This window comes from Pleurodeles waltl, chromosome 6, assembly GCF_031143425.1.
Source record: "Pleurodeles waltl isolate 20211129_DDA chromosome 6, aPleWal1.hap1.20221129, whole genome shotgun sequence".
Taxonomy (NCBI): Eukaryota; Metazoa; Chordata; class Amphibia; order Caudata; family Salamandridae; genus Pleurodeles; species Pleurodeles waltl.
The window spans coordinates 1,113,492,531-1,113,517,520 of record NC_090445.1 but is presented as its reverse complement, the minus strand read 5'-3'; the positions used below and the strand labels follow the sequence as shown (position 1 = coordinate 1,113,517,520).

At 44.7% G+C, this 24,990-nt stretch overlaps 1 protein-coding gene across 1 annotated transcript in view; it reads right to left on the bottom strand.

Annotated features, from left to right (window-relative positions):
• Nucleotides 1-6,825, bottom strand: part of LOC138301739 (mucin-2-like) — a 121,778-nt gene extending 114,953 nt beyond the window's left edge. Inside the window, exon 1 of the mRNA XM_069242248.1 lies at nt 2,772-6,825. Within this exon, the coding sequence (XP_069098349.1) occupies nt 2,772-6,825 (4,054 nt within the window). The remainder of the gene's footprint in view (nt 1-2,771) is intronic.
• Between the last annotated feature and the right edge of the window lie 18,165 nt (nt 6,826-24,990).

Genomic DNA, 24,990 nt, shown 5'->3' with positions numbered 1-24,990 from the left:
AAAGGGTGCTAATGACACCAAGTGGGAAATGCTAGTGCTGTCTGTGATTTTAACTTCCTTATGCATTCACTACAAGTCAGATGGAACACTGTGCCCCCAACTCAGCCCCCAAGAGCATACTGAGAGGACAGACTAATTTCGTCATCTACTCAGTGGTGTACAGCCGGGGAGTTTGAAATTGGTAAGCCTGACATTTCACGGCTCCTTACATTTGTCTAATCTACACACACTGCCTTGATACCCGTAGTTTAGGCCCCTCTCCTAATTGTGTTGGTCACGCACTCTGAACAGGCTTACCACCCTCCTTTAGAGACACCCCAGTTTTGTCATCCCACTTAAAGCCCTGCCTGAACCAGTCCGGCTCCCTTCCTCTACTTGCGCCATTTCTCACTTACCGTACACCCTTTCCTCCTCCTCTGATCTCTTGCTCCCTCCATCTCTCTCCTCCCTCCGAGCCTCCTGTGTTTGCTGCAACTAATCTCGGGGAGCCGTGGAATGTGACAGAAGCTCCAGGAGCGTCCATGGGCTTTCAAAACCAGCCTCCAATAGATTTCTCCAGCCCACCTGTGATATTCCCTGACAAAGAAACGCCAGTCTATACCCAATTCCCGTTACTGTCAAAGAAGCTCAATTTTGAAGCATTTTCCTGGGTGCCAGAGCAGCTATCTAGGATTATGTGATATATTGAGCAGAATGGACAGTGGCATACAAGAAATGGAAAAGTGTTAAAAACAGGTGGAATGTCCAGTTTCTTACTAGTGACTGATGAGGGTAAACTGAGAAGAGAGAAAATAAGGCAACCCGCTACTATATTTTGACGCAAAGACGTACATTTGGTGCACTGTAGATATTCAAGAAATTCATGTGTCAAAGAGGAAGAAGTGCTGCTCTCTGTCGAGGCGTAGCTCTCAATGGTGCAGCAGGTTAAGTGTTACCAGGACCCCTGGGCTACGAGGGACCCTCTGAGCCTCAATTATACATGTTTAACTAACAACTTTTAAAAATATATTATAGTGACCAAATTGGGAAGCATTTCATAGGTTGTCGCTTTATGGATCTGCACTGTGGCAAAATAATGTATAAAGAAGCTCTGACAAATCTACATACTTGGTTGGCTCAGCGTGCCTGCCATTACCTTCATGTATATTTTGCTTCTATAGTTAAAAGTAAACAAGGCTTTGCAATATGAGTTCTGCATAAACCCCCACCCTCCCCATGGTCTTCTATGCAGCGACCATCACTCTACCCGGGAGGTAACTCACCATTTCTGCCTTGTTATGCGCCTTCTTCCAAGATACCATGAGCAGCATACTTAGCCCCATGAGCGAGGCAAAGAACTAAGGATCATTCCTCTGTATGAGGGAGAATTCTACACAGAAAATTGAAAGCTGAATGGATAAAGGGAAGTCCTACATGAGATAGGGGCATGATGGTACTAAAAATGGCCAGGCAGCAATTCCTAAACAGATGTATTAATGATGTGGCAGAGAACGCTTGGGCAAACATGGCAGGGCAAAGTCAAGGCTAAGGGTCATATTTCATGCTACGGAATAAAGAAAGGTAGGTTCTGATGGGGCACAATTCAGAGCTATACGTTTTCTCAGTGGAGAGAGCATAGGTGTCAGAAGTACTGGTGTACCGAGAAGGACATGACTTTCCTGGAGAGGAAAACGCTGAGCTGATATTTTTGGAGTGTAGAATGCAGGCGCAGCTGTCAAATGAAGTGGAAGAAAAGAGGGCAGTTTGTTCTCGGGAAGAAGCACCAGAAGGAGAAATGTGTCTCTTACAGGTGCAATGACGTGAGACATCCCCGGAGGAGGAGGAAGCAGAGAAATCCCTAGTCTTTAGGGACGATGAGCAAGGATCAGTGCTCCCTAAGTGAGAAGCAGACGAGGCTGCATGCTTGGGACACAATGTACCCCCATAACTGGAGGTCACATTTTTCATAACATCTAAGTAGTTAGCCCATGGGTCAGTACTTTTTGGGGGAGAGGCAGGAGGGGCAACGTTTGTGTCACAGATACTACAGGGTGAGGCATCTCTTGAGGAAAAAATAGGGAGATCGGTATTCTGTAGGGAGGAAGAATAGAAATCGCTATTTCCATGGGTAGAAACTGAACAGTCAATATTATTTGGGCAGACAGAACATTTGGTCCCCTGGAAGCAAACATTCTCATCATTTCTCTGTAAAGAATAAGCAAATGGCTCAGCTTTACTAAAAGAGGACAAAGAACAGGGTGCAATCTTTCTCTGGGTAGAAACTGAGGCGGCTACATTCTTGGGGCACACAGAACAGCTGGTCCCCCCGAAGCAAACACCCTCATCTATACCCTCTACAGAGTAAGCAAGGGGCTCAGCTTTCCTAAATGAGGACCAAGAGCAGGTGTCATTTTCAAGGGAAGGAACTGAGGGGGGAACATTCTTGGGGCAGACCGAACAGCTGGTCCCTCGAAAACAAACATTCTCATCATTATCCTGTAAAGAATGTGCAAGGGGCTCAATTTTCCTTGATGAAGACAAAGAAGTGACATTATTGGTACTCACATCATGAGAGAAGGAACAACTGGAAGAGTAAGCAGTGGGAGATGTATTCCCTGGCATGAAGACAGATGGGATAACATCGCTGGGGCTGGCAGCACAAGTACAAGCATAATTTGGGCATATTGAAGAGTTTAAATTCCGTCGGGAGCTTCTACATGACTCATCATCATCCCATAAGGAAGAAACATTGGGGGAAACATTTCCGCAAGAGACAACAGATTGGATGTTACCTGAACAGGAGCAGGGAGTATGTGAATCCCTTTCATAGGAAAATGTCAGAATATCGGTGTCAAATGTGACCGAGCGATTTACTTGACGGACAACCTGGACATCATTTTCCCCTGAAGTGATGACAGAGAGGTCGTTTTTTAATGGAAAGATGTCCTGAATGTCAGATTCCTCTACAAAGGCAACAGGGATGTTCTTTTTTTGCGGAGAGACAACTGGGACGTCAGTTGCCATCGGAGAGGCAACAGAGAGGTCAGAATTTACTGGAAAGACGTCCTGGACGTCAGTTTTCACTGGCGAAGCGATGGAGAAGTTGTTTTTTACCGGAGAGACATCCTGGGTGTTACTTTGCAGTAGAGATGTGTCAGAGACGTGTGTTTTTACAGGTAGGTCATGTTGCTGTGATGTCGAGACGTAGGCTTTTTCTGTTGTGGAGGAAGAGTAGTCAGGTATCCCTGATGGAACTAAAAGAGAATCACTTTTACCCAAGAGCTGAGGAGGGAGGTCAGGGCTCATGAAAGGTGGAGCAGAATGGTCACTACACCCTGGCAAAGAGATATCAGCATTTTGAGGGAGCAGGGAGGTTGGTATTCCCTCTAGCGTCGACCATAGATGTTGGTATTTCTTCAGAGGGAAGCAAATATTTTTGTATTCAATGGAGGGAGCAGTGCAGGAGTGGACTTTCTCTAGGGGTGGAACAGATGGGTTCATATCCATTGTGGGAGACAATAAGACGCCACTTTCCTGTAAGGTGGAACCAAACGGAAGAGTACAGTCAGTGTCCACTGAAAGGGGAGAAGAGGAAGCACCGCTCTCCACTATGGGAGTAGTAGCTTCTGGTGGGCGAGCAAAGTTAGTGTACACTGAGGGAGGAGAAGCGGAAGCACTGCTCTCCACTATGGGAGAAGTAGCCTCTGGTGGGCGAGCAAAGTCAGTGTACACTGAGGGGGGAGAAGCGGAAGCACTGCTCTCCACTATGGGAGTAGTAGCTTCTGGTGGACAAGAAAAGTTAGTGTACACTGAGGGGCGAGAAGCAGAAGCACTGCTCTCCACTATGGGAGAAGTAGCCTCTGGTGGACGAAAACAGTCACTGTTTACTGTAGAGTTCTCAGAGGAGGCACCGCTCTCCACTATGGGAGTAGTAACCTCTGGTGGGCGAGCAGAGTCAGTGTCCACTGAAAGGCAAGAACTGGAGGCACCTCTCTCCACTATGGGAGTAGTAGCCTCTGGTGGATGAACAAAGTCAGTGTACACTGAGGGGGGAGAAGCAGAAGCACTGCTCTCCACTATAGGATAAGTAGTCCTTGATGGCAGTGGCGCAAGGGTGGCAATCTTCGATGAATGAACATAAATATCTGTTGCCGCTGGAGCTGGTGTAGTAAGATCTATATAAGAGGTGGTACAGGGAGAAACATTGGTATCCACGACAGGTGTGGGAAAGGTATCGGAAATCCCTGGATGGTGATCAAAGAGATTTCCATCAATTCCAATTGAAGCGGGGACGGTAACATCCAGTAAGGGGGGAACAGAAGAATCTGTTATTGTCAAGAAGCACACAGAAGCATCTTCTGATGGGGAAGCAAGACTGTCTGCTACTGAAGGGGCAGGTACCCAGAGATTAGGTAGGTCAGTATCTGACACGGGGGCAATAACGATGAAGGTACTCCACTTGTGAAGGAGTGGAGTTGGTCTTCCAATAGAAGGGCGCCAAAGATGTAGATATTTCAAACGGTATTCAGAGGAGTCGATATTCTTTAATGGGTGAAAAAGAGAGCCTGTTTCTAACATATGGGGTTTCAAAGAGGTAGATTGTGCTTCGTCATTATCCAAAGATTCTGGGAGAGTAGGGGTGCCGTCCACTAAAGGGGGGGCAGAAGAGGTAGCACCCCTTGAGTCAGATGAGGCGATAGGAAAGAATGAGGGGTCCACTGCCAGGGAAGGGTACAGGTCAAATAGGGATGTTGAAGTGCTTTTTTCCAACATATGGGGTTTCAAAGAGGCCGAAGGAGTACCATCAGTATCGCGAGATGCTGGAAGAGAAGGGGTGCTGTCCACTAAACGGGTGACAGAGCTGGTGGCACAGCTTGAATCAGATGGCGCTATAGGAAAGAATGAGGGATCCACTGCGAGGTAAGGGTACAGGTCAAATAGGGGTGACCTAGAGGCTGTTTCCAGTAAAGCATTTGGCGGACGGTTGGTGTCTAAGGCAGGGGCCGAAGATGGATTAGCTTTGCCAGATGGGAGGATGATGCATATCGAGGAGTTATTATCTCCCGATGGGGTAGGGAGGTCTGACTGAGGCCCAAAAGTGTTGGTATCTTCCGGGGGAATAGTCTTGGGAGAGGTTAACCCTGGAGACGGGGTGGAAGGATGGAGAGAAGGGGCGGTGTTGTCAGACTTGGGCAAACAGGTGGTACTGTCTAAAAGGCAAGCTTCAGGCTGCACGGGAGATGGACCTGCTTTGCCCGGGGCGAAAGTTGTGTCTGCGTCTTTCTCCCCAGGACAAGGACACACAGGGTAGAGCTTCTTCAACAAACATTCAATATGTTCCGCAAATGATGGACCACGGGTGTTATTCTTGCGATGAGTAAGTAAGGGAATAGCGTTGTCGGAAATTGACGAACTAAGAGAGGGAGGGGGGTTTGCAGGGATGGGAGGAAGAGGGGAGACAGCGTGGTTGTCAGGGATGAAAGAGGGAAGGGAGGAAGCGGGGTTGTCGAAGGATTGATCGCGGGTGATGTCCTTGCAAGAACAAATAGAGTGGGTGCTGCTAGGGATGGAAGAAGGAAGAGAGGGAGTGGTGCCAGAAGGGAAAGAGCGAAGAGAAAGGGTGGTGCTGCTGGAAATGGAAGCAGGAAGAGGAGCGGTGCTGCCAAGGATGGAAGAACGAATAGAAGGGGTGATGCTGCTGGAAATGGAAGCACGAAGAGGAGTGGTGCTACCAGGGATGGAAGCATGGAGAGAAGGGGTGGTGTTGTCAGACTTGGGCAAACAGGTGGTACTGTCTAAACTGGATGAAGCTGCAGACTGCACAGGAGATGGACTGGCTTTGCCCGGGGCAAAAGTGGTGTCTGCGTCTTTCTTCCCAGGACGAGGAGACACAGGGTAGAGTTTCTTCAACAAACATTCAAGATGTTCCCCAAAGGATGGACCACGGGTGTTATTCTTGCGAGAAGTAAGTAAGGGAATAGCATTGTCTGAAAATGACGAACGAAGTGAGGGAGGTGGGTTTGCAGGGATGGGAGGAAGAGGGGAGACAGTGCGGTTGTCAGGGATGAAAGGGGGAAGGGAGGAAGCGGGGTTGTAGAAGATGGAAGGAGGAACAGATGGGGTGGTTTTGTCAAAGGTGGGCGAAAGGTCAGTAGGCTCTGAATGAGGACAAACTGCAGGCAGAAGGGGAGACGGATCAGGTTTAACAGGGGTGAGGTTGATGTCTGTTCTGGAGTCAGATTCCCTGGAGGGAAGAGTAGAGGGGTCATCCTTGTCTAAGGGTTGACTAAAACCTTTGGGCTCTGCTAATGATGTTGAAGAGGTGGGCACACTGTCCGATTTCTTCTCCGGGGATGGCACAGTCGGAGCACTTTCTACTGGACTGACACCGCAGGTGTCAGCAGTCTCGGAGACTGACACAGAGTTGTTTGTATTGTTCGGGGGCTTGGTATGCTCGGAGGGAACTTGGGGGGTCGGTACAGTACAGTTTGCGCACCGGATGGAAGAAGCTTTATCCGAGGTGGTAGCGTCGTCGAGTTTCACCCAAGGATACAGTTCGTAAAACCTCTTAAGTATTTCTTCAAAACGTTTCACAAAAGATGGGCTATGGGTGATGTCCCTGCAAGAACAAGGAGAGAGAGTGGTGCTGTCGGGGACAAACGAAGGGAAAGAGGGAGTGGAGTTGGAGGAAGGAACAGAGGGAGAGGCGTTGGGAGAAGGAGGAGGGGTAGCGGTGTTGGTATCAGTTGGCAAAGGGCAAGGTGCGGCGTTCTCTGCAGGCCGAAGGCGGGTGCCGTTCTCTGGGGCGGGCGGCCTAGCAGCGTTGTTAATGCCCGAGGGCCGCATAAGGCGGGGTAACAGGGTGATACCATGGGGGAAAACCTGTCTATCCGAGGAACTCATTTTGGGTGTCGTGAGAGGCGGCCTTCCTTCGGACTGGGCGTTGCTGCCTGGCCATGTGTGGCAGATGGGCAAGGGAGGGCAGGAGGGAGAGGATCTCTGCCAAAGGTTGACGTGCTGGGTATTTAAGCCACGCCCATTGTGACCATCACCCGTGATGTCATAAAGGTTTGTTTGTAACTTAGGCAGCGGATGGCCACGTTTGTCGACGGGTTTTGACGCTAACAAGACAGTCAAGCAATAACGAGTAAAGTGAAATCTCGTACCTAACTGTCAATGACACGCCGACTCAGGGACAACTGACACACGGGGTCCCTCCATTCAAGACTCTTCTGCACAGTGCACACATAACTACAGATAGGAACTGCAGAAGGTACACGCCATCTGTCTTTAAAACGCTCGACACGAAGGAGCTAATTAGAGAACTGTTCGGCTAATAAGTGACCCAGAGGTAGCGGGTTAAAAAAACAACGTAAACCAACAATGCTAATTTCTATTTCACCACTGGCGTAACATAACCCAAGAGGCCCCTGCAAGGGAAGGTCAGGGGACAGTAATTGTCTTGTTTTCATAAACTTCGCCCACCACCCAGAAACCTAGTATTCTACATTAATTTCTCACTGCAAAGCCTTTGTACACACGTGAGTCTTGTTTCCTATAATCAGATTTCAACCTGATCCCAGCCCAGTTTGAGACGTGGCAATCCATGGCAGAGGACTGAAAAATGCATCACCACTGACCTGCCACGTACCATCATAGAGTGGGTAGATATGTAAATAAACAAATCACCCACCACCCTGTGCACTGCACATGCACACTCTTATAATGCTTGGGAATTACCTGTAATGATCTGTAATTATGTAAGGGTAGGTGTGTAATAAGCAACAAGTAGTAACATTCACCACTCTCAGGTGTGTCCAGTATTTGTGCAGAAGGGTTGTATACAGTGCTTAATTTGTAAATAAAAGGGTGCCAAGGCCTCCTCTTAAACATGCGGCTGCTGCAATTAAATGTGCGGACACTGCGGCAGCGTAAACCTGAAGCCATCTCGGACCTCTTCAATCCATTTAAAGCCACTCCCTGCCCCTTCCGCTCGCACCTGCAGTTTTCTGCTTTCCCTCATTGTGCCGCTTTTTCGTTTTTCTCTTTCTCCGTCTTTCCCAAACGTGGCTTTTGCTCGCAGCAAATGACTGAGGCTGAAGAATAAGCGCCGGCTCACAAAAATAAGTGCCGGTGCTCAGCACTAGAAACAACAAGCACAAATTAAGCACTGGTTGTATCCATGTCATAATATCAGGACAATGGCAAACGATAAATGTTTATAGAGTGGATATCAGTGAAACTAGTTTATATGATCAGTTGTTAGCCTGAAAATATGACAGTGACCCATCCTCCTGTGCCTATGACAGGCATCCATGTGGAACATGTCTGCTATTACTTTGGCACTGTAGCCCTCTCTACAATCTGGAAAGACTTTTTGTGCCTTATTCTGGGTTTTGACTCTGGCCAAATACAGGTAGCTGGGAATCTTTGTGTATAGTCTGTTTATGTTCTCCACAATCTCCGCAGTGCTTGAGCTATAGAAAGGGTGTCCTAGCTCTGGGCGAGAACAAAAGGTGAATTACATGGAAACTATCCTTGTCTTGAGAAAGTTCATAAACATGGCTACATTACTCTGGGGAGCAAGATAATTTTTTTTCAGTGATGTGATACATGGTTGAGAAATCATGGGCCCTGCAGATCATGTGATCCTCAAGTAAGTGAAACAATGGAGAATTAAGAGTGTACTTTGGGACATAGGACAGGTAATTTAAACAGGAAATCAGTACTAGAGCTTTGAATGACATGCTAACAGATTCACAAAGATTTATAGAGAATAGCTATTTATCTGAGAGCAAATGCAATGTGGCAGGGTAGGAAGAGAGGGAGGTGCAGCAATTCAAGCCAAAAGAGAGTTGGGCAATCAAAGAATTATGGAGACAAGATTAGGAGTGGTTCCACAATCCATCAGGAGGACATGATGCCCTTAAACCTTCACACTCACAAAGGCATAATTGGAAAGCAATAGGTGGATACCACATAGTTAACCAATTCTGTAATGCAACAAGTTATCTATCAAGACTCCACGTTAAGCTGTAGGCGGCGAAGGGACTCCAATATCATTAGGCCATCAAGTGGATGACCAAACTGGTGTAGTGTTTCCCAAAGACAAGAACTTCAATCCTGTTGATGCCAGTGCTTAATTTGTAAATAAAAACGTGCTGGTGCCTAAAGCTCTCCTCAAACATGCGGCTGTTGCAATTAAATGTGCGAGCACGGAATACAGAGGCAGCCTAATCCTGAGACCATCTCGAGCCTCTTTAATCCATTACCAGCCGCTGCTGGCCCCTTCAGCTTACTCTTCCAGCTTTCTGCTTTCTCCCATTGTGAAGCTTTTTTGTTTTCTCTTCCTCTGTCTTTCCCATAGGTGTCTTTTGCTTGCAATAAATGCTTGAGGCAGAAAACTAAGTGCTGGCCTTCAGAAAAAAGTCCTGGTGCCCCTCACCAGAAACCACAGCCTCAAATAATCACTGGTTGGTGTTGAACATCAGCAACTTGAATTGGAGAGAGAGATATACAGAGTGCCTTCTTTGTGCTTGTAACTACTGCTACTCTCCCAGTGATAAAGCATTCCTGCACAGAAATGTTTGTACTCATTCTATCAGTTGAAACATACGCAGATTGTCATTGCATTATACTACCTGCCCACTGAAAGCACTGGTTCACCTTCAAAGTGTCACTAGTTATCCATGTATCATTGGAGGTCATGCAAAGGTGGAACTGATCGTTGGTAACTGATTAATAAACTAGGTGTCCTTAGCACAGGAATAGAAGGGAAACCACAAGAAAGATTAAGGGAGGTTAGCTGTGTGACATACAGTATTATAAAGAGGAGGGCTGAGAGAAAAACCCTACTGGTCTTTATAGTGAAATTGGGAAGCAGTAGATTGTAAAGAAGGACTTTCTACGCCTTAAAAGTGTTTCTGAATATCTGGCATAATCAATGCCACAACCACAGCCCTGATTCCTAGTCCCTGCAGTCTGGATATGCGCACAACATAATCTGCGATTTTAAAAATGGCTGACAAATCTGAAAGAACAATAGCATGACATAGTTGGTATCTAGAAATGAAGAGAGGTTGTCAAGAGATGATACCCAGATTTTCTCAGTACCATACATAGGACAAAATTCGACTTGCACAGGGTCATGAAAAGTACTACTTTCCAAGAAGGAAGAAAGCTAGACATTGGTTCCCCTTTCCAAAACCTCGCCTGGGAGAGGCAATAGAGAGGCGGACAGAGTGGTTCTAAGTACTTCAAGATCCTCTGTATGCCATTTCAGGCAAAGAACCAGAATGTTTCTGTTGCTTGGGTATGAGTGAGTAAATCATAAGTCAGTGTTTTTTCAGTATGTGTTTGTGTGAATGTGCAGTTTGGAAGAGAAAGACAGATATCTCTAGAGATGAATGTAATGTGCTATTTATCAACATTGTTGAATGTGTGAAAGGGTCGTGACTTACGAGAGAAGTCCTTTGTGAGCTATGCTGCCCCTTCCCTCCCTCAAAAGTGACAATAACCAGCATCACTGTTATATAAATATATGAACATTTGCATATGTGGTTTCCGTTTAGATTTCTGTTTAGTAGTCATAAACAAAGGTATTTGTCCAGAACCAGAAAACAAAAAGTTAAATTCTTTTATTGAAAGAATAATTACACCAAATAAGTCTTGTGACTTAGTTGTTTTCCTGTCATGTCATTATAACATGAATTGTCATTCTGTACTGACCTTAAAAAAGTGATGGTGGGAATACTTGAATTCATCTCAGACACAAATAATTACTCATGCTCCATATTAGTTCATCATTTTGTGCTTTTTTACCCATCATTCCAATCCAAAGACAAAGCTTATGCACATCAGATTTGGTTTCGCTCCAGTAGGAAACGTTTAGCAAAAGCTGCCGAATCAGGTCCCATTTGAACAAGAACACAAGCAAAGCCAGACCTTTTGAGGCCTACCTTTTCGTAAGACAACAGCAGTGTATGCTCAAATCTGCAACACTGGATTGTGGTTACAACATGACTATAAATGTGCATATATAGCTCTGAATTGCTTTGGTAAGAGTGCAAAGCGTAGATCAGGATAGAGGTACCTTGAGAGAGCTTGAAGAAGTTTCAGTGTTAGGATCAGTTTGCATGGGGCAGGTTAACAAAGCCCTTAGGATATTTTAGTGTTAAGATCATTTTGCACTGGGATGGTCAAATCAGAGGTGCGCTGGGAGAACCTAGTGCTGGTTTCAGGGTAGGATAGTTTGCATGGGGTAGTTCAGAAAAGAGGTGCCTTGTGAGAGCATTGTGCACGTCCTTATATTAGGATTGCTTCTAATGAGATAGGGCGAGCTAGAAGTGAAGAATGACAATTCTGTGCAGGAAGCAGTGCTAGGATAGTTTTGCATCAAAGAGCTCAGGGTAGAGGAGCAATGTGGGATGTCAGTGCACGTCTCCCTGCGCTCTCAGAGCAGAACGTGCTGCTAGGGCTGCCACCTGGTCATTCTACTGACCTGGCCTATATGTTTAAGTCCATGTTAGTAAAAAAATACGTTAGGAAAAATAGTTAAATCTGGTATATTTTCATTGCAAAGCTAAAACAGCAAAAAGAGAAAGAAATCACTTTAAAGGTATTTTAGAGATGCCTAAAACAGACAAATAACATGCAGGTTTCCACACCCTGTCACATTTCAGCACCTTCCAGAATAACTCCCAAAATCCCTTTCCAAACTTCCTATATCCTATTTCCCACCTCATCTTTCATCCAACACATCTCCTCTGAGAGGCAGCTCTTTTCTCACACTGGAGGGAAAAGCACAATTCTGATTGAGTAAGAGTTGATTATGTGAGTAAGAGGAAACTATCCAGGTTTTAGTTAAAATGAAAATGAAAGCAGGGAGGCTCCAACCCCCGTACCTTCTGCACCTGCAACCTCAGACAGAACTGATGTCCTTTCCATCTGCAACTCATCATCTTTTCCTGCTATGTGGAGCAGTGAGCCCACCGATCACTGGGCCCCATTCACAGTCTCCAATCTGAATTAAAAAGAGGCCTCAACTCACAACTGAAACATACCAGTTATTTTGTGCTTTTTATTTTGCGGTCTGTCCTTAATGGGGCCACCTCTGGCCTGTGCACGTTTGGGGCCCCACGCACCATAGGGGCCTCTTTTATGCCCCCAATTTCTCCTTTACATTAAGCAGAAGGAAGACAGAGACTGTGACAAGTCTTTCTTTACCCATATGGGGGATGGGAGCACACTGGCTCACAGCACAGTTCACCCATTTGCATTGTGGTAAATGCAGCAAAAAGTTTGTGCTCACTTGTATATTAGCTATAGTTTTTTCACCAAAGTTGGTGCAGATAGTGCTGTACATCTCTAGACACGTGTTTCTGAATTTTATCGTTCATCAGTAGAGATTAAAAAATGAATTTCATCAGGGTTGCTGAAAATGCTGCCAAAATCCTTTCAGGAGTCTTTTTAAACAGATGGGGGTGGGAGCACACTGCTTCACATCACAGCACAGTTCGTCCCTTTGCATTGTGGTAAATGAAGTACACAGTGAAAGCTTACTTGAATATTAGCTGTAGTTTTTCACCAGAGTTGGTGCAGATAGTGCTATATATCTCTAGACACGTGAGTAGCTTTTAGTTTTCATCAGTAGAGATCAAAAAACAAATTTCATCAGGGGTTACTGAAAATGCTGCAACAGTCCTCTCAGGTCTCAGTACCTCTCACTGGCACACAGGTGCATCTTCAAAAGCTTGTCAGCTTGTTGTCTCAAAGGAGGCTTTTTTTAAACAGAAAGGGGATGGGAGCACACTGCCTCACATTTGTAATGCTATCTGTATTTGATCACCGACTCCATCTTGACCACTGACTCCATTTTGTGTTTAGCTTCAGGTGCCGTCACATGGGTGGCTCTGGTTTTTTTCCACACCCAGCTTGTTTTCTACACTGAACATGTTTTTGCTCTTCTCTCCAGAGGAGGGAACATATTTTGGTGGATGCGGAGGAGGGATGAGGATGAGAATGTTTACAGCAGAGAAAGGTACTGCTCTGTCTCGGGAATGCGCATTGAGGCTGGCCAGATCTTTTGTGTGCTTTCAACACAGACCAAGTACCACCAGCATTTGAACTAAAGGGAGGGGTCGATTGTCAGAATCTTCATCTTGAGTTCATTTAAGGTATTTAAAGTGGGGAGACCTAAGCACTGACCAGAGGAGCTCATTTTGGGAGTTCACATCCAATTGGGGAGGGTTCTCCTGTCTCAGCTGCTCAGGGTTCCCCAGCTTGATCTTTGCAAGGACTATGATGGATTCTACCCCCATGTTGATGTATTTTCATTCTTAACTATCTAGCTTGGGTATGTGTGTATATATATAATGGGTATGTGTGTATCATATAAGTGAAAGCACATGAAAATATGAACATGTGCGTTTAACTTGAATACAGTAAAACCTGTGTAAATGCCAAAGTACTCACAGCAGTTAACGGTCACAATGAATATATGTAGTGAATATAATATATATAATATAATATATATATAATATTCACTACATATATTCATTGTGACCGTTAACTGCTGTGAGTACTTTGGCATTTACACAGGTTTTACTGTATTCAAGTTAAACGCACATGTTCATATTTTCATGTGCTTTCACTTTCATTCGCTATCTAGGAAGTGCCTTAATAAATGTATTACTCAAATTAAAAGTGCTGCATTCATTGCCACTCCTTCCTCTCAATTTGAAGCAAAGCATAACAATTTGGCATAGTCCAGTTTGGAGACTGGATGAAACCTGAGAGACCCTCGAGGTCGGAAGGTTGCACATAGCAGATTATCTAGGAGCGATATGTTTATGGCATTACTGGAGGATGGTGTCAACAAAGAACAGATTGATGGGATAGATACCAAGAGTCTGAGAGAGATGTACCGCAAGCGAGAGATGGACAGAAAGAAGGGGAGTAGAAAAGTAAATAAGTAGGAGAACAAACAAGTGAATCAGGGCAAATCACAAATGCAGGAGGAAGGAAAAGAAAGAGAGAATAATGTTTCTGCACTGGGAAAGGAGGAAGAAGATTTGGACACTGATTGGTTAACTGCTGAAAACAGGGAAGGGGAGGAATCTCCTCGTAGATATGAGAGCATATATCCATACTTGACCTGCGCAAAAGTTGACAGGTTTAAGTCAGATTAGGAAAAAGACCAGGCTACAGTAAAAGGATGGGCTCGTAAAGATAACAGACCCCATGTTGATTTAGATATTAATTGGAAACCGAGGAATGTTCAAAAGGTTCAGGCCTTGCTGGTCACAAGAGTGGAGGCATCTAAAGATTCCCCCAGTGAAGGTGCCTCCAGCAACCAAGGTGGTTCACTTGAAACAGTACCGAATTCCGGGAGGGCATGAGGAGATAAGTAAGACTATACAGGATTTGATGGAGGCAGGGGTGTTGGCCCCAGTCACCACTGAGTGGGAGAATCCTTTATGGCTGGTCGTTATAGAATGACTATCAATTACTGCGAATGGAACAAATATAAACCCCAGTTGATGGCTGCTGTCCCTGACACCATCTCTTTGGTTGAGAGGATACAACAACATAAAGGGACCTGGTATGCAACTATTGATATTGCCAATGCTTTCTTTCCTATACCATTGGCCCCTGAGAATCAGGAACAATCTAAATTTTCACACAGTGGAAGACAATTCAAGATGTTAAGGCTCCCCATAGGGTATGTATACAGCTCCACCATCTGTAACCGGATGGTGACAGAACACCTGTATGAAGTATCTGTCATTCCAGGGGCGCAGCTGTCTCATTATATCGATGATGTGATGATTCAGGGAGAAACACAAGAACAGGTGGAGACTCAGTTGGACAGGGTTGTGGAACTTTTGCAAAGCAAAGGGTGGATGATCAATCCAGATACAATGCAAGAACCCTCTCAAAATGTGAAGTATCTAGCAACTCAATGGAATCAGGGACATAGGAAGTTGTTGCCACAGGTCAAACAAAAGATACTAGAATTTGTTACACCCCATAATAAGAAGGAGACTCAGCAATTCATTGGATTCTTCAGCTATTGAAGACAGCATATCCCTCACTTGAGTCAGATTTTGATCCCTTTGTACAAAGTGACAAGAGAGAAGCAAGAGTTTGACTGGGAAGAGCAGCAGCAGTGTGCATTTGAGTTGGCAAAGGAGGTGATTTAACAGGCATTAGACTTATGGCCAGTACGAAAATGAGACATTGAGTTACATGTACCCGTTCAAGGGCAATATGCAAATTGGAATATGTGGCAAAACAGGGTAGAAAGAGGGTGGCCCTGAGCTTTTGGACCAAAAAGTTACCAGATGCTGCAGAGCAATATACTACCTTTGAGAAACAGTTGTTAGCGTGTTACTGGCTCTAGTGGATACTAAGCAAATTACCCTAGGTCATAATGTGATTCTGAAACCTGAGATTCCAATATTGTAGTGGGTGATGAGTCCACCTAAAACTCAACGAATGCACATGCACAGGAAGCTAGTGTGATTGAGTAGAAGTAGTACATACAGGAAAGGCCCGAGTGGGACCAGCAGGAACAGCGGCCCTGCCTGAACAGGTGGCAGAGGCCCACGTGCAGTATGATGAAGTAAGGCAAGAGGTGCTCAAGAAAAAAGAGTCACCAATGAGGCAGGGTGAGGCATATGACTCCTTGTCCCCTGAGGATAGGAAGCATGTATAGTTCACCGATGGTTCATCCAAATATGTGGGTGCTAAGAGACATTGGAAGGCAGTGTCATATAATCCTAAAATTAAGAAGCTGCTTTCTACTACCGGAGAAGGGAAGAGTAGTCAATATGCAGAATTATATGCAGTATATCAGGCACTGAAACGAATTGCCTGGGAATACTGATTCTTGGTCTTCCACCAATGGGTTAGCCACCTGGCTTCCCCCTGGCAGGCACACAACTGGCAAATACATTCAAAGGAGGTGTGAGATAAAGAACTGTGGCAGCAAATTTAGGAAATGTTACAACAAAGTACTGTTACTGTATTTCATGTAGATACCCATTGTCCTACCAACTCTTTAGAACAATGGTTTCATTCCCTTGCAGACTCTAAAGCCAAAATCTCAGAGGCAGAAGTGCTGACACAGGATTTTGACTTGGTGGGGCTGGCTAAGTGGGCACACCAAAAATTTGGACACCTGGGAGAGAAGGCCACTAACAGGTGGGCAGATATTAGAAGGATGCATATTCCCCTCAATTTGATTAAAACTGTTATTCTTCAGTGTCCTATTTGTCAATAGACATAATAGAGATCTGTCCCACAAACTGTCAGAGGTCAGTTGGGGAGAGAGAAGTTGCTGGGGCAGATATGGTAGATTGATTACATTGGGCCACTACCGAATAGTTGCAGGTGTAAATACACCTGCACAGTGGGCAACACTTTTTCTGGGTATCTGATTGCTTTCCCATGTAAATGTGCTACCCAGTTCAACACCATAAAAACACTGGACTTGTTAATGTTGTGTTACAGAGTACCACTCCAAGTCCAGAGTGATAACGGATCACATTTCAAAGGTAAATTGGTGCAAGATTATTGCTCACAACACAATATTGAGTGGATTTATCACGTTCCATATTATCCACAAACTGCAGGACTGATTGAGCGAATGAACACCTTACTAAATGCCCAATTACGAAAATTATGTGATGGAAACTTCGGAAGCTGGAGAGAGTAGCTAAATGAGGCCCTCCAGAATTTAAATAATAGACCTTTGACAAATGAAGAGACCCCTTTAATATGAATGTTGATCCCAGCGTTACAGATACAACCACATGTAGCAACAAACACCATCATGTATTGGGAAATGAAACCAGGAGCTTTAGCTCCATACCGAGCAACACCAGAATCTACAGGTCTTGATTTACATGCTTTGAAAATGTACAGATTGAAAGCACGAGACATGATGCTTCTTGAAACAGGTGTTTGAATACAGATTCCCCAGGAGCATTTTGGATGGATTGCTCCTCGATCTAGATTGGCACTCAAAGGTATTCAGGCCCTGGGGGGAGTGATCGATGCAGACTATCAAGGAGAACTTAAAATAATTTTGTTGAACAGTGAAAACACTGACTTGATTATACAACCTGGAGATAGAATTGCTCAGATTATCATTATTTCAATGTATGGATGAATAGTTAAAAAGGGGACTGCCTCAGCCCTTCTTACTGTGCATGGGGATGGAGGTTTTAGCTGAGCTGACCAAAATCCTGGTACTAAGGTGTGGGAAGAATCCCCAAATCCTCCTCCTGAACCAGCGGAAGTCATAGCAAAAGGCAGGGACAGTGTATTGTTACTTGTGAAACCAGGACAGGAAAAGTGGGAGCACGTACCAGCTGGTAAATGTTATTTACAAGAATGATCATACTGGTCTCTTTTACAGATCAGACTGCAAGGTGTCTTTGTGCTGAGTGCGCTACATGGTCGGTGTTTGGGCGTGTCTGTGTGGGGTCGCGAGAGACCGAAACCCCTAGCTCTGAAGTGATTGACCGACCGTGCCGATCGATATCTTTAATACACAGTGGCGGCGGCTGTCTTATGTATAGGGTGGAGGGAGCAGAGGGTGGGCGAACACAATATTAAGAAGAAAAAAGAAAAAAAGGCACTTACCTTGAGATGTCTTCTTCGTAGCGTCTTGCTCCTGGAAGCTTCAACGCACAGGACCAGGAAAAGCCACTAACCAATCCTGATGCTGCTTTCATGCTGATAAGCAGCATGAAAGCAGCATCAGGATTGGTGGGAGCGGGATCTCTCAGCACAAACCAGAGCTCTGGAGGCCTGTGCCATCGCTAACTCAGCTGTCTTAAAACAGCTGGATTAGAAATGTTTAAACTGTGCATCTCTGACTGGCTGTTGCAAGCCGGCCAGCCAAAGTGACATGCGCACTTTAAACAAGTGCACAGCTCCCTGCTGCCACTCAGCAGCAATTGCCCTGCCCCGTCCTGACACTCGATTCAGGACGGGGCACTGAAAAATAAAATGGTAATGAACAAAGTGGGGGCATTTTGTTTGGCAGGGCGACGCTCCTCTGCTCAAATGGAGGGGCCGCCCCTATTAATGCAACAAAATGAGAACGTTTGGATTCATTTGGCCCGCACAGTGCTCAATGGACCGGATTTCTGCATGACGAATATGAAAAGAACATTTGAGGCTATCTCCCTGGTTTAGGCGCCATACCGACTCCTACCAGCATTTTGCTGCAAATCTTAAATCCACCAACAAAGATGGAGCAGTAGAAGAAATTGATGTACTCACTCACTTTACTCCGTATGAGTATTGTAGGTTTTGCAAGAGGTAATGTATGAAAAATGGGATAACATAATACATGTGAATACTTACAATATTACTACCGGTGAGGTCTGCTAGAACTTAACTTGCAACACATACAAAATCAGAAAATGTGCTCAAATGCATCTTGAAGGAACAACCGGGTCTCCTCAAGACATCCCGTGGGAACAACAAATACTGTGTCAGCATAGAAATTATAAAATGTGTAAAAACATGAATAATAGCATATCTTGTCAACACATTGTGACTGCTTCTAGTAAGCACATTAAACTACCTGTGGCGTGGTTGTCCTCTTGGGAAAATACCACCTTTACAGACTTTCCTGCCAATATAACCAGAGGACCGTGTGCTTTTAAACAGTTAGGACTCATGATTCTAGGCATACTTGACATATAAGGAAAACAGTTTAACTAAGCAAAGATTGTGACTCTGAAATTCAGTTATTATCTAAATCAGAATATGCGAGTTTAAGTATTTCTATAGTAGCAGTTCCAGGATTAGCTGTTTATAATACTTGAGTTATTAACAAGTTAGCATGTTTGGTGGCCAAGCATATTAATCATACCACCATTGCTTTAGCTGAGTTACTGCTTGATATACGAGATACTAGAAAAACTGCATCGCAAAACAGGGCCGCCATTGACTATTCACTGTTAAAGCACAACCATGGCTGCTCAGAATTTGAGGGCATGTGCTGCTTCAACCTGTCAGACCATTCCACCTCTTTCCAGTCCCCTATTGAAGCTTTACATGAATCAGTGAAGGGAGTGAAGCAAGATGAAGACAAAGAGTGGTGGGATTTGGTTATTTAACTGGTTAACTGATTTTGAGCAACTACGCACTATTTTAGGTGATTTGTTTAAACATAATGCTATGTTGCTGTGTACAATGCATACTAAACTTAATTACAATGCTTAGACCAAAATGGGTTGCTTTTAGACAAATATGTTACAAGAGTCACTGGTGAAAGGGTGGAGTGTAATGCTATCTTTATTTGACCACCGACTCCATCTTGACCACCGACTACATTTTGTGCTTAGCTTCAGGTGCAGTCACATCGGTGGCGCACAGTCTTTTCCACACCAAGCTTGTTTTCCACACTGAATGTGTTTTCACTCTTCTCATCAGAGCAGGGAACATATCGTGGGGGATGAGGAGGTGATAAGAGTGTACCAGGATGAGAAAGTTTACAGCAGAGAAAGGTACAGTTCTGTCTCGGGAATGCACATTGGGGCCGGCCAGTATTTTGGCGTGTTTTTGGCCTAGACCAAGTACACCTAGCTTTTGAAGAGAAGGGAGGTGTCCATTGCAAGAATGTACCTCTAGAGATCATTTAAGGTATATAAAGCAGGGAGAACTGAGCACTGACAAAAAGGAGTTCATTTTGGGAGTTGACGCACTGCCCAATCAGATCAGATTCAATTGGGGAGAGTTCTCCTGTTTCAGCCGCTCATTGTTCTCCAGCTTGATGTTGGCAAGGATGATGATGAGTCAACCCCCATGGTGTTGCATTTTTATTCTTAATTACCTAGCTTGGTTGTTCACTGCATATACATATATTCATTGTTGCCATCTGTTATTGCTTAACTGCTGTGAGTATTTTGGCATTTACACTGGTTTTACTGCATTCAAGTTAAATGCTCATCTTCATATTTTCGTGTGCTTTTATTTGATATCTAGGAAGTGCCTTAATAAATTTATTATTCAAAACAAGAAAACTGCATTCCTTGGCACTGTTTCCGCTCTGTTTGAAGCAAAGCAGAACAACATCACAGCACAGGTTTCCCTTTGCATTGTGGTAAATGCGGTACAAAGTGTGAGCTTACTTGACTTTTAGCTGTAGTTTTTTTTACCACAGATGGTGCAGATGTGCTGTACATCTCTAGACATGTGTTTCTGGTTTTTATCCATTATCAGTCAAGATAAAAAACAGATTTCCTCAGGGGTTGCTGCCAATGCTGCCAATGTCCTCTCAGGGCTCACTACCTCTCATTGGCACACAGGTGCACAGTGCAGATAGTTCTGTAAATCACTAGACACATTTTGATCTCTACTGATAAATGATAAAATCCAGAAACACATGTCTAGAGATGTACAGCACTATCTGTTCCAACTCTTGTGAAAATCTACAGCTAATATCTAAGTAAGCACAAACTTTGTACTGCATTTACCACATTTACTGCTGCGGACCGTGTGCACCACCTCCCAATTTATGACTGACGATTTCAGAGTGCTCCCGCCCCCTGACCCACTGAGTGCCATTTCCATCTCTTTTGCTCTGGCGCTGGAGAGATCATATGTGTGGCCCACTATCAGCAGGTCTTCCAGCTTTATCACTAGTTATCTTATGATGAGTCTCATCAGGTTTGCTGACCTGCACCCCTGTATTAGTTGTGCCCGGAACTCCTTCTGTTGGTCATTGTTAGTGCAGGTGCTTCCAAGGGCCCGTAGGTGCAAATAAAAACTGTCCAGCGATTCCCCTCCCTCTGCCTTCCCAGGTGGAGTTTGAAACATTCAAAATCGGAATTTAGTTGGGGGGTCAAATTGTGCATTCAGGGCTAGTATTGCAGCATCATAGTCATTGACAAATCCTGTATCTGGGAGGTGCTGAAACAGTTTGTATATTTCATCTCCCCAAAAATGTAGTAGTAGGGGCCGTTTAACCTCACTGTTGTCCTCCCTTGTGGCTCTGAAGCAATTTTCCAACCGCCCCCCCAAGACTTTCCTTCAGGGAGCAGCAGTGGCTGGGACTGCTAGTTCACTAAAGGGCACCAATGGGTGAGTGCATTGGTGTGGCTGCCGCGACTGGGCTCGGGCCTGCCCCTTGGATGCCTTAAGCACTTCTTATGCCTTATTACATTTCCTCAGTATTATTTGCTTTCGTGTCTTTCTCTTAATTTGTTTTTTTTAAGACTATCGAGTGTCCTTACTGTCGTCCCTGGGTAGTTTCCTCAATGTTCAGCGCCTGTCTGCTACAGGGATCTACTCTCCTTCTGATGTTGTGTGCATGTGCTGCATGTGCCCAGTACCTTGCATGTGTCGCTCACTTTTTCTGGCCACAGAGAGTCCCTCTTGTAGTTCCGCCAACAGGCCTGTTTCTCCAAGCCTCCAATCCTTCTCCACGTGATCTAGAGGCAGAAGAGGGGTTTGGTACCGCTCGCTGCTGCTAAGTGGTGTTCCACCACCACATGGAGCTACCTCTCACTTTCAGGAGCAGGTGTCCACCAGGGGATGTTTTCCATTTGCTGTCCTTGACGACCAGGAGAAGCGGGTGTGGTTGCCCATTCGTGGCATTCGTGCTACCTCTCACTTTCAGGAGCAGGTGTCCACCAGGGGATGTTTTCCATTCGCTGTCCTTGATGACCAGGAGAAGTGGGTGTGGTTGACCATTCGGCAGGGCTGCACCACGGCTAACCAACAGTTCTGATAGGTGTGCGACCATGGATCGGCAGCCCTGACATCTGTGAAGGCCTCCATCCTAATCACCAGTATGCTGTGCATGGAAGCTAAGCGCAAGGGCCCTAGATCCCAGCTAACGGGCTGCTCAAAGAGTGTAATTACATGACACCACACATACTTGTACACTTTGGGACTGATCATTATGTGGGTCACCCCCCCTTTATTATATCACCTTGGCAACACCAAGCCGATAAGGTGCGTGCTTGCATCACTGTTTCCACAGCACATTGAGTCCAGATGGCCCACTACTTTAAGTTAGTCAGAGACACCGAATGTCCCCGAACATTATTCACTACAATACTTACCTGCGGGTAGGGCACTAGTCCTAAAAAAAGAAGTGAGAGAACTAACCAAGTTAAGCAGTATGCAAGGGACATCATGGCATGTGACATCACGGCACGTGACATCACACATAGCCTCACAGGAAGTGACAGCAGATACATGTGACTCCTACACTTTACAACCTTCACTGTCTTATGTATCACATCTTGTACATTTATTTACACACTTGCATGACTTATTGTCAAAGTATAATGTGTATGTTACATAAAGTGCTCTGACATCCTGCATTGGGAGGAGGAGCGCTGTAAAAGAAATAAAACAGTGACATTTAAATTGTTATTTGTCTAAAAGTGGTACAGACCAACACATCTGACATTCTTACAGTGCATGCATATCTCTTATATAAATTGACTGAAAAAAGTCCAAAGCATTGTTCTCTTAAGTACCTGTGAAGTGATACCTAGCTGTGTGCCTTTGTTTTCACTTAGATGCATTTTCATCTAAGTGTGAGGCTCCAGACCACATCCAGCCAGAATCATATTGGAACAAAAGGAGGCTTGAAGGCCCCTTAATTTCGGCCTTTATCTTTGGCCCAGGTGGAGGTGAAATATAATGCTGCTGGGAATTGAAAGCAGACAACGTGTAGGCACTGCTGAATAATTCCTGGTGACTGAAAATTACACTGGGGCAAGTTCAGCATAGTTCAGCGGGCCCAGCTTCTTGACAGGATGGACGGCATCTACCTAGTAGAAATTGTTGGTGGAAAACGTCTACCCGAGTGTACCCCGACTTGTGCCCTGCATGCGGAGCACTCTCCCTAAAAATAGTAGGAGGGCTATTTAGTGTAACCAGTGTGCGCCACATGAAGTAACTTCACTGGAAGTTATGTAACATTAAGGTATGTTATGTCACTGCTATCATGTCTCTCACTTAAGCGAATGGATCTATTCTACGTTGAAAAGGGAGCTCTGTTTTCTTTCATGGATATGGGAGTTTAAGTATAGTATACAATGAATTAATTTCCACACCATTCATTGTAGCTGATATAGGGTACAAGGCACCCACCAAAGTGGGATACCCAGGCACACATGTGGCAAAGTGATGTCTGGGATTTTTCCATTTTTCGGACAACTGTCCAAGTGTCCCAACGCCTTTCCTAATTTTAAATACATTTCCTGATTTTGGGAATAAAGGTCAAAACATCCTACAAAGTAGAATTGTTATATTGTTCCTACTAAAATAATAGGACTGCATATTAAGATGACGGAGTTTAAGAATGTAGGGACTGAGTCCTTGCACAAATCCTGGCTAGCTTACTGTGCCTCATCCAAACCCCTAACATTACCAGTGTGGAACGTGATTATGGCAATCTAAACATGACACTTTGACTCCCAAGGAAGTCTTGGAAACAAATCTTACCCTTTCGTTGTACTACTTATGCATGCCCAGGTTAAACACAAGCGAGTTATGACATAAGTTTTTCAATACATTTATTGAAACTATTGTAATCTTGGATGGAGTGAGCTGCAATGAATAGGCAGATGAAACAAAGCAAAGTTACTGCCATTATGAACATGATGAAAAGAATGAACACTCCAACCACAGTAAATGATTTCTGGAGGTTCCTACATAACCCTAAGATTATACTGAGTGCATAGTGGGGGTACCTTCTGCCTTTGCCTGATCTAAGAGGTGTGCCTTAGCCCCCATACCTGGAGAACTGAGTCAGGAATACGCCTGTAGTGTGAATGGCAATCTTTTTGGGAAGCTGGAAGATCAGTGCGAGCAGAGCTGGATGTTGAACACAGCATTTGTCCCAGGACAGTACCGGCTGGAGTGCCCCTCTTTGGGCCAGCACATTGTTTATATAATCAAAGTGGCACTGTGTTAGTGGCACAGATCTGGTGCAATGAAATGTCTAGGTGTTACTAGCTGTCTTCGAACGGGCAACACAACCATTAGGATATCTTGTACTGTGTTCTCAGCCTTGGACAGAATGTACTGATTATGAGTAACAGGCTTACTACAACAAGCAATATGTACAATGTATTCATGGTATAAAATTGTGCAAGCCTAAGTGTGTGAAATGTCAGTGCTAAAAGCAATGGCAGCTAAAATGTGTAAAATATCAAATATAAAATGAAGCTAAAATGGAAAACCAAAGAGGGTCCAGGAAGACCTCACTACACCCTCCTCGTGGCCATGAAAAAACAGATTCTAATAAAATCTAATCTAATAAAACCATTATTAAAAACTAAAAAGGGATAATATGTTCACTCCAACAAGCAAAGCAAACAAGCCATTAAAACATGGCAATTAAAAAACAAAAAAATAAAAAACAATTTGATGAAACATGGCCCAAGTTTGAAACTTAATGGAGACTCCCACAATGTCATCCATATTGTCTGTATCAACGGAATTCAGAACAGATCCTGCTTCTACAATTGACAAAACCACAAGCACACATGCTCTGCCCTAACGGAAGAGCCGCCCCTGCAAGCCAGACGGTGCTGGTTGCTCCTTCACTCCTTCAATGGCAGAACGTACATTGGAATGCTCATCCCCAAAGTCTTAGAGTTCCTGTAAGACAGAGAAATGTTTATTCATGTCAAAAGCTGGGACATCAAGAGCTGGGACATACATCTGGGTGCTGAACAGGTCTTTCAAATGGGTCTGGCCACCCAAAAATAACCTCTGCAGATTATTTAATGCTCTCTGGACTCCTTACAGGTGGTGGATCCAAATACGACCTGCGCCTAACACTCTAGCGGTTCAGGATTGCTTTAAGTCTCAGTTCTTTCTCTCCACAGTCGAATTTCCCTCTGGATGATACAGAGAGGAATAATGCACATCTACACCCAGGGTTCTCATGGTGTCCCTGTAAGCCACAGAGTCAGAAGCAGGGCCCTAATCCAAGTGGAATGGAGCTACTGCATATGT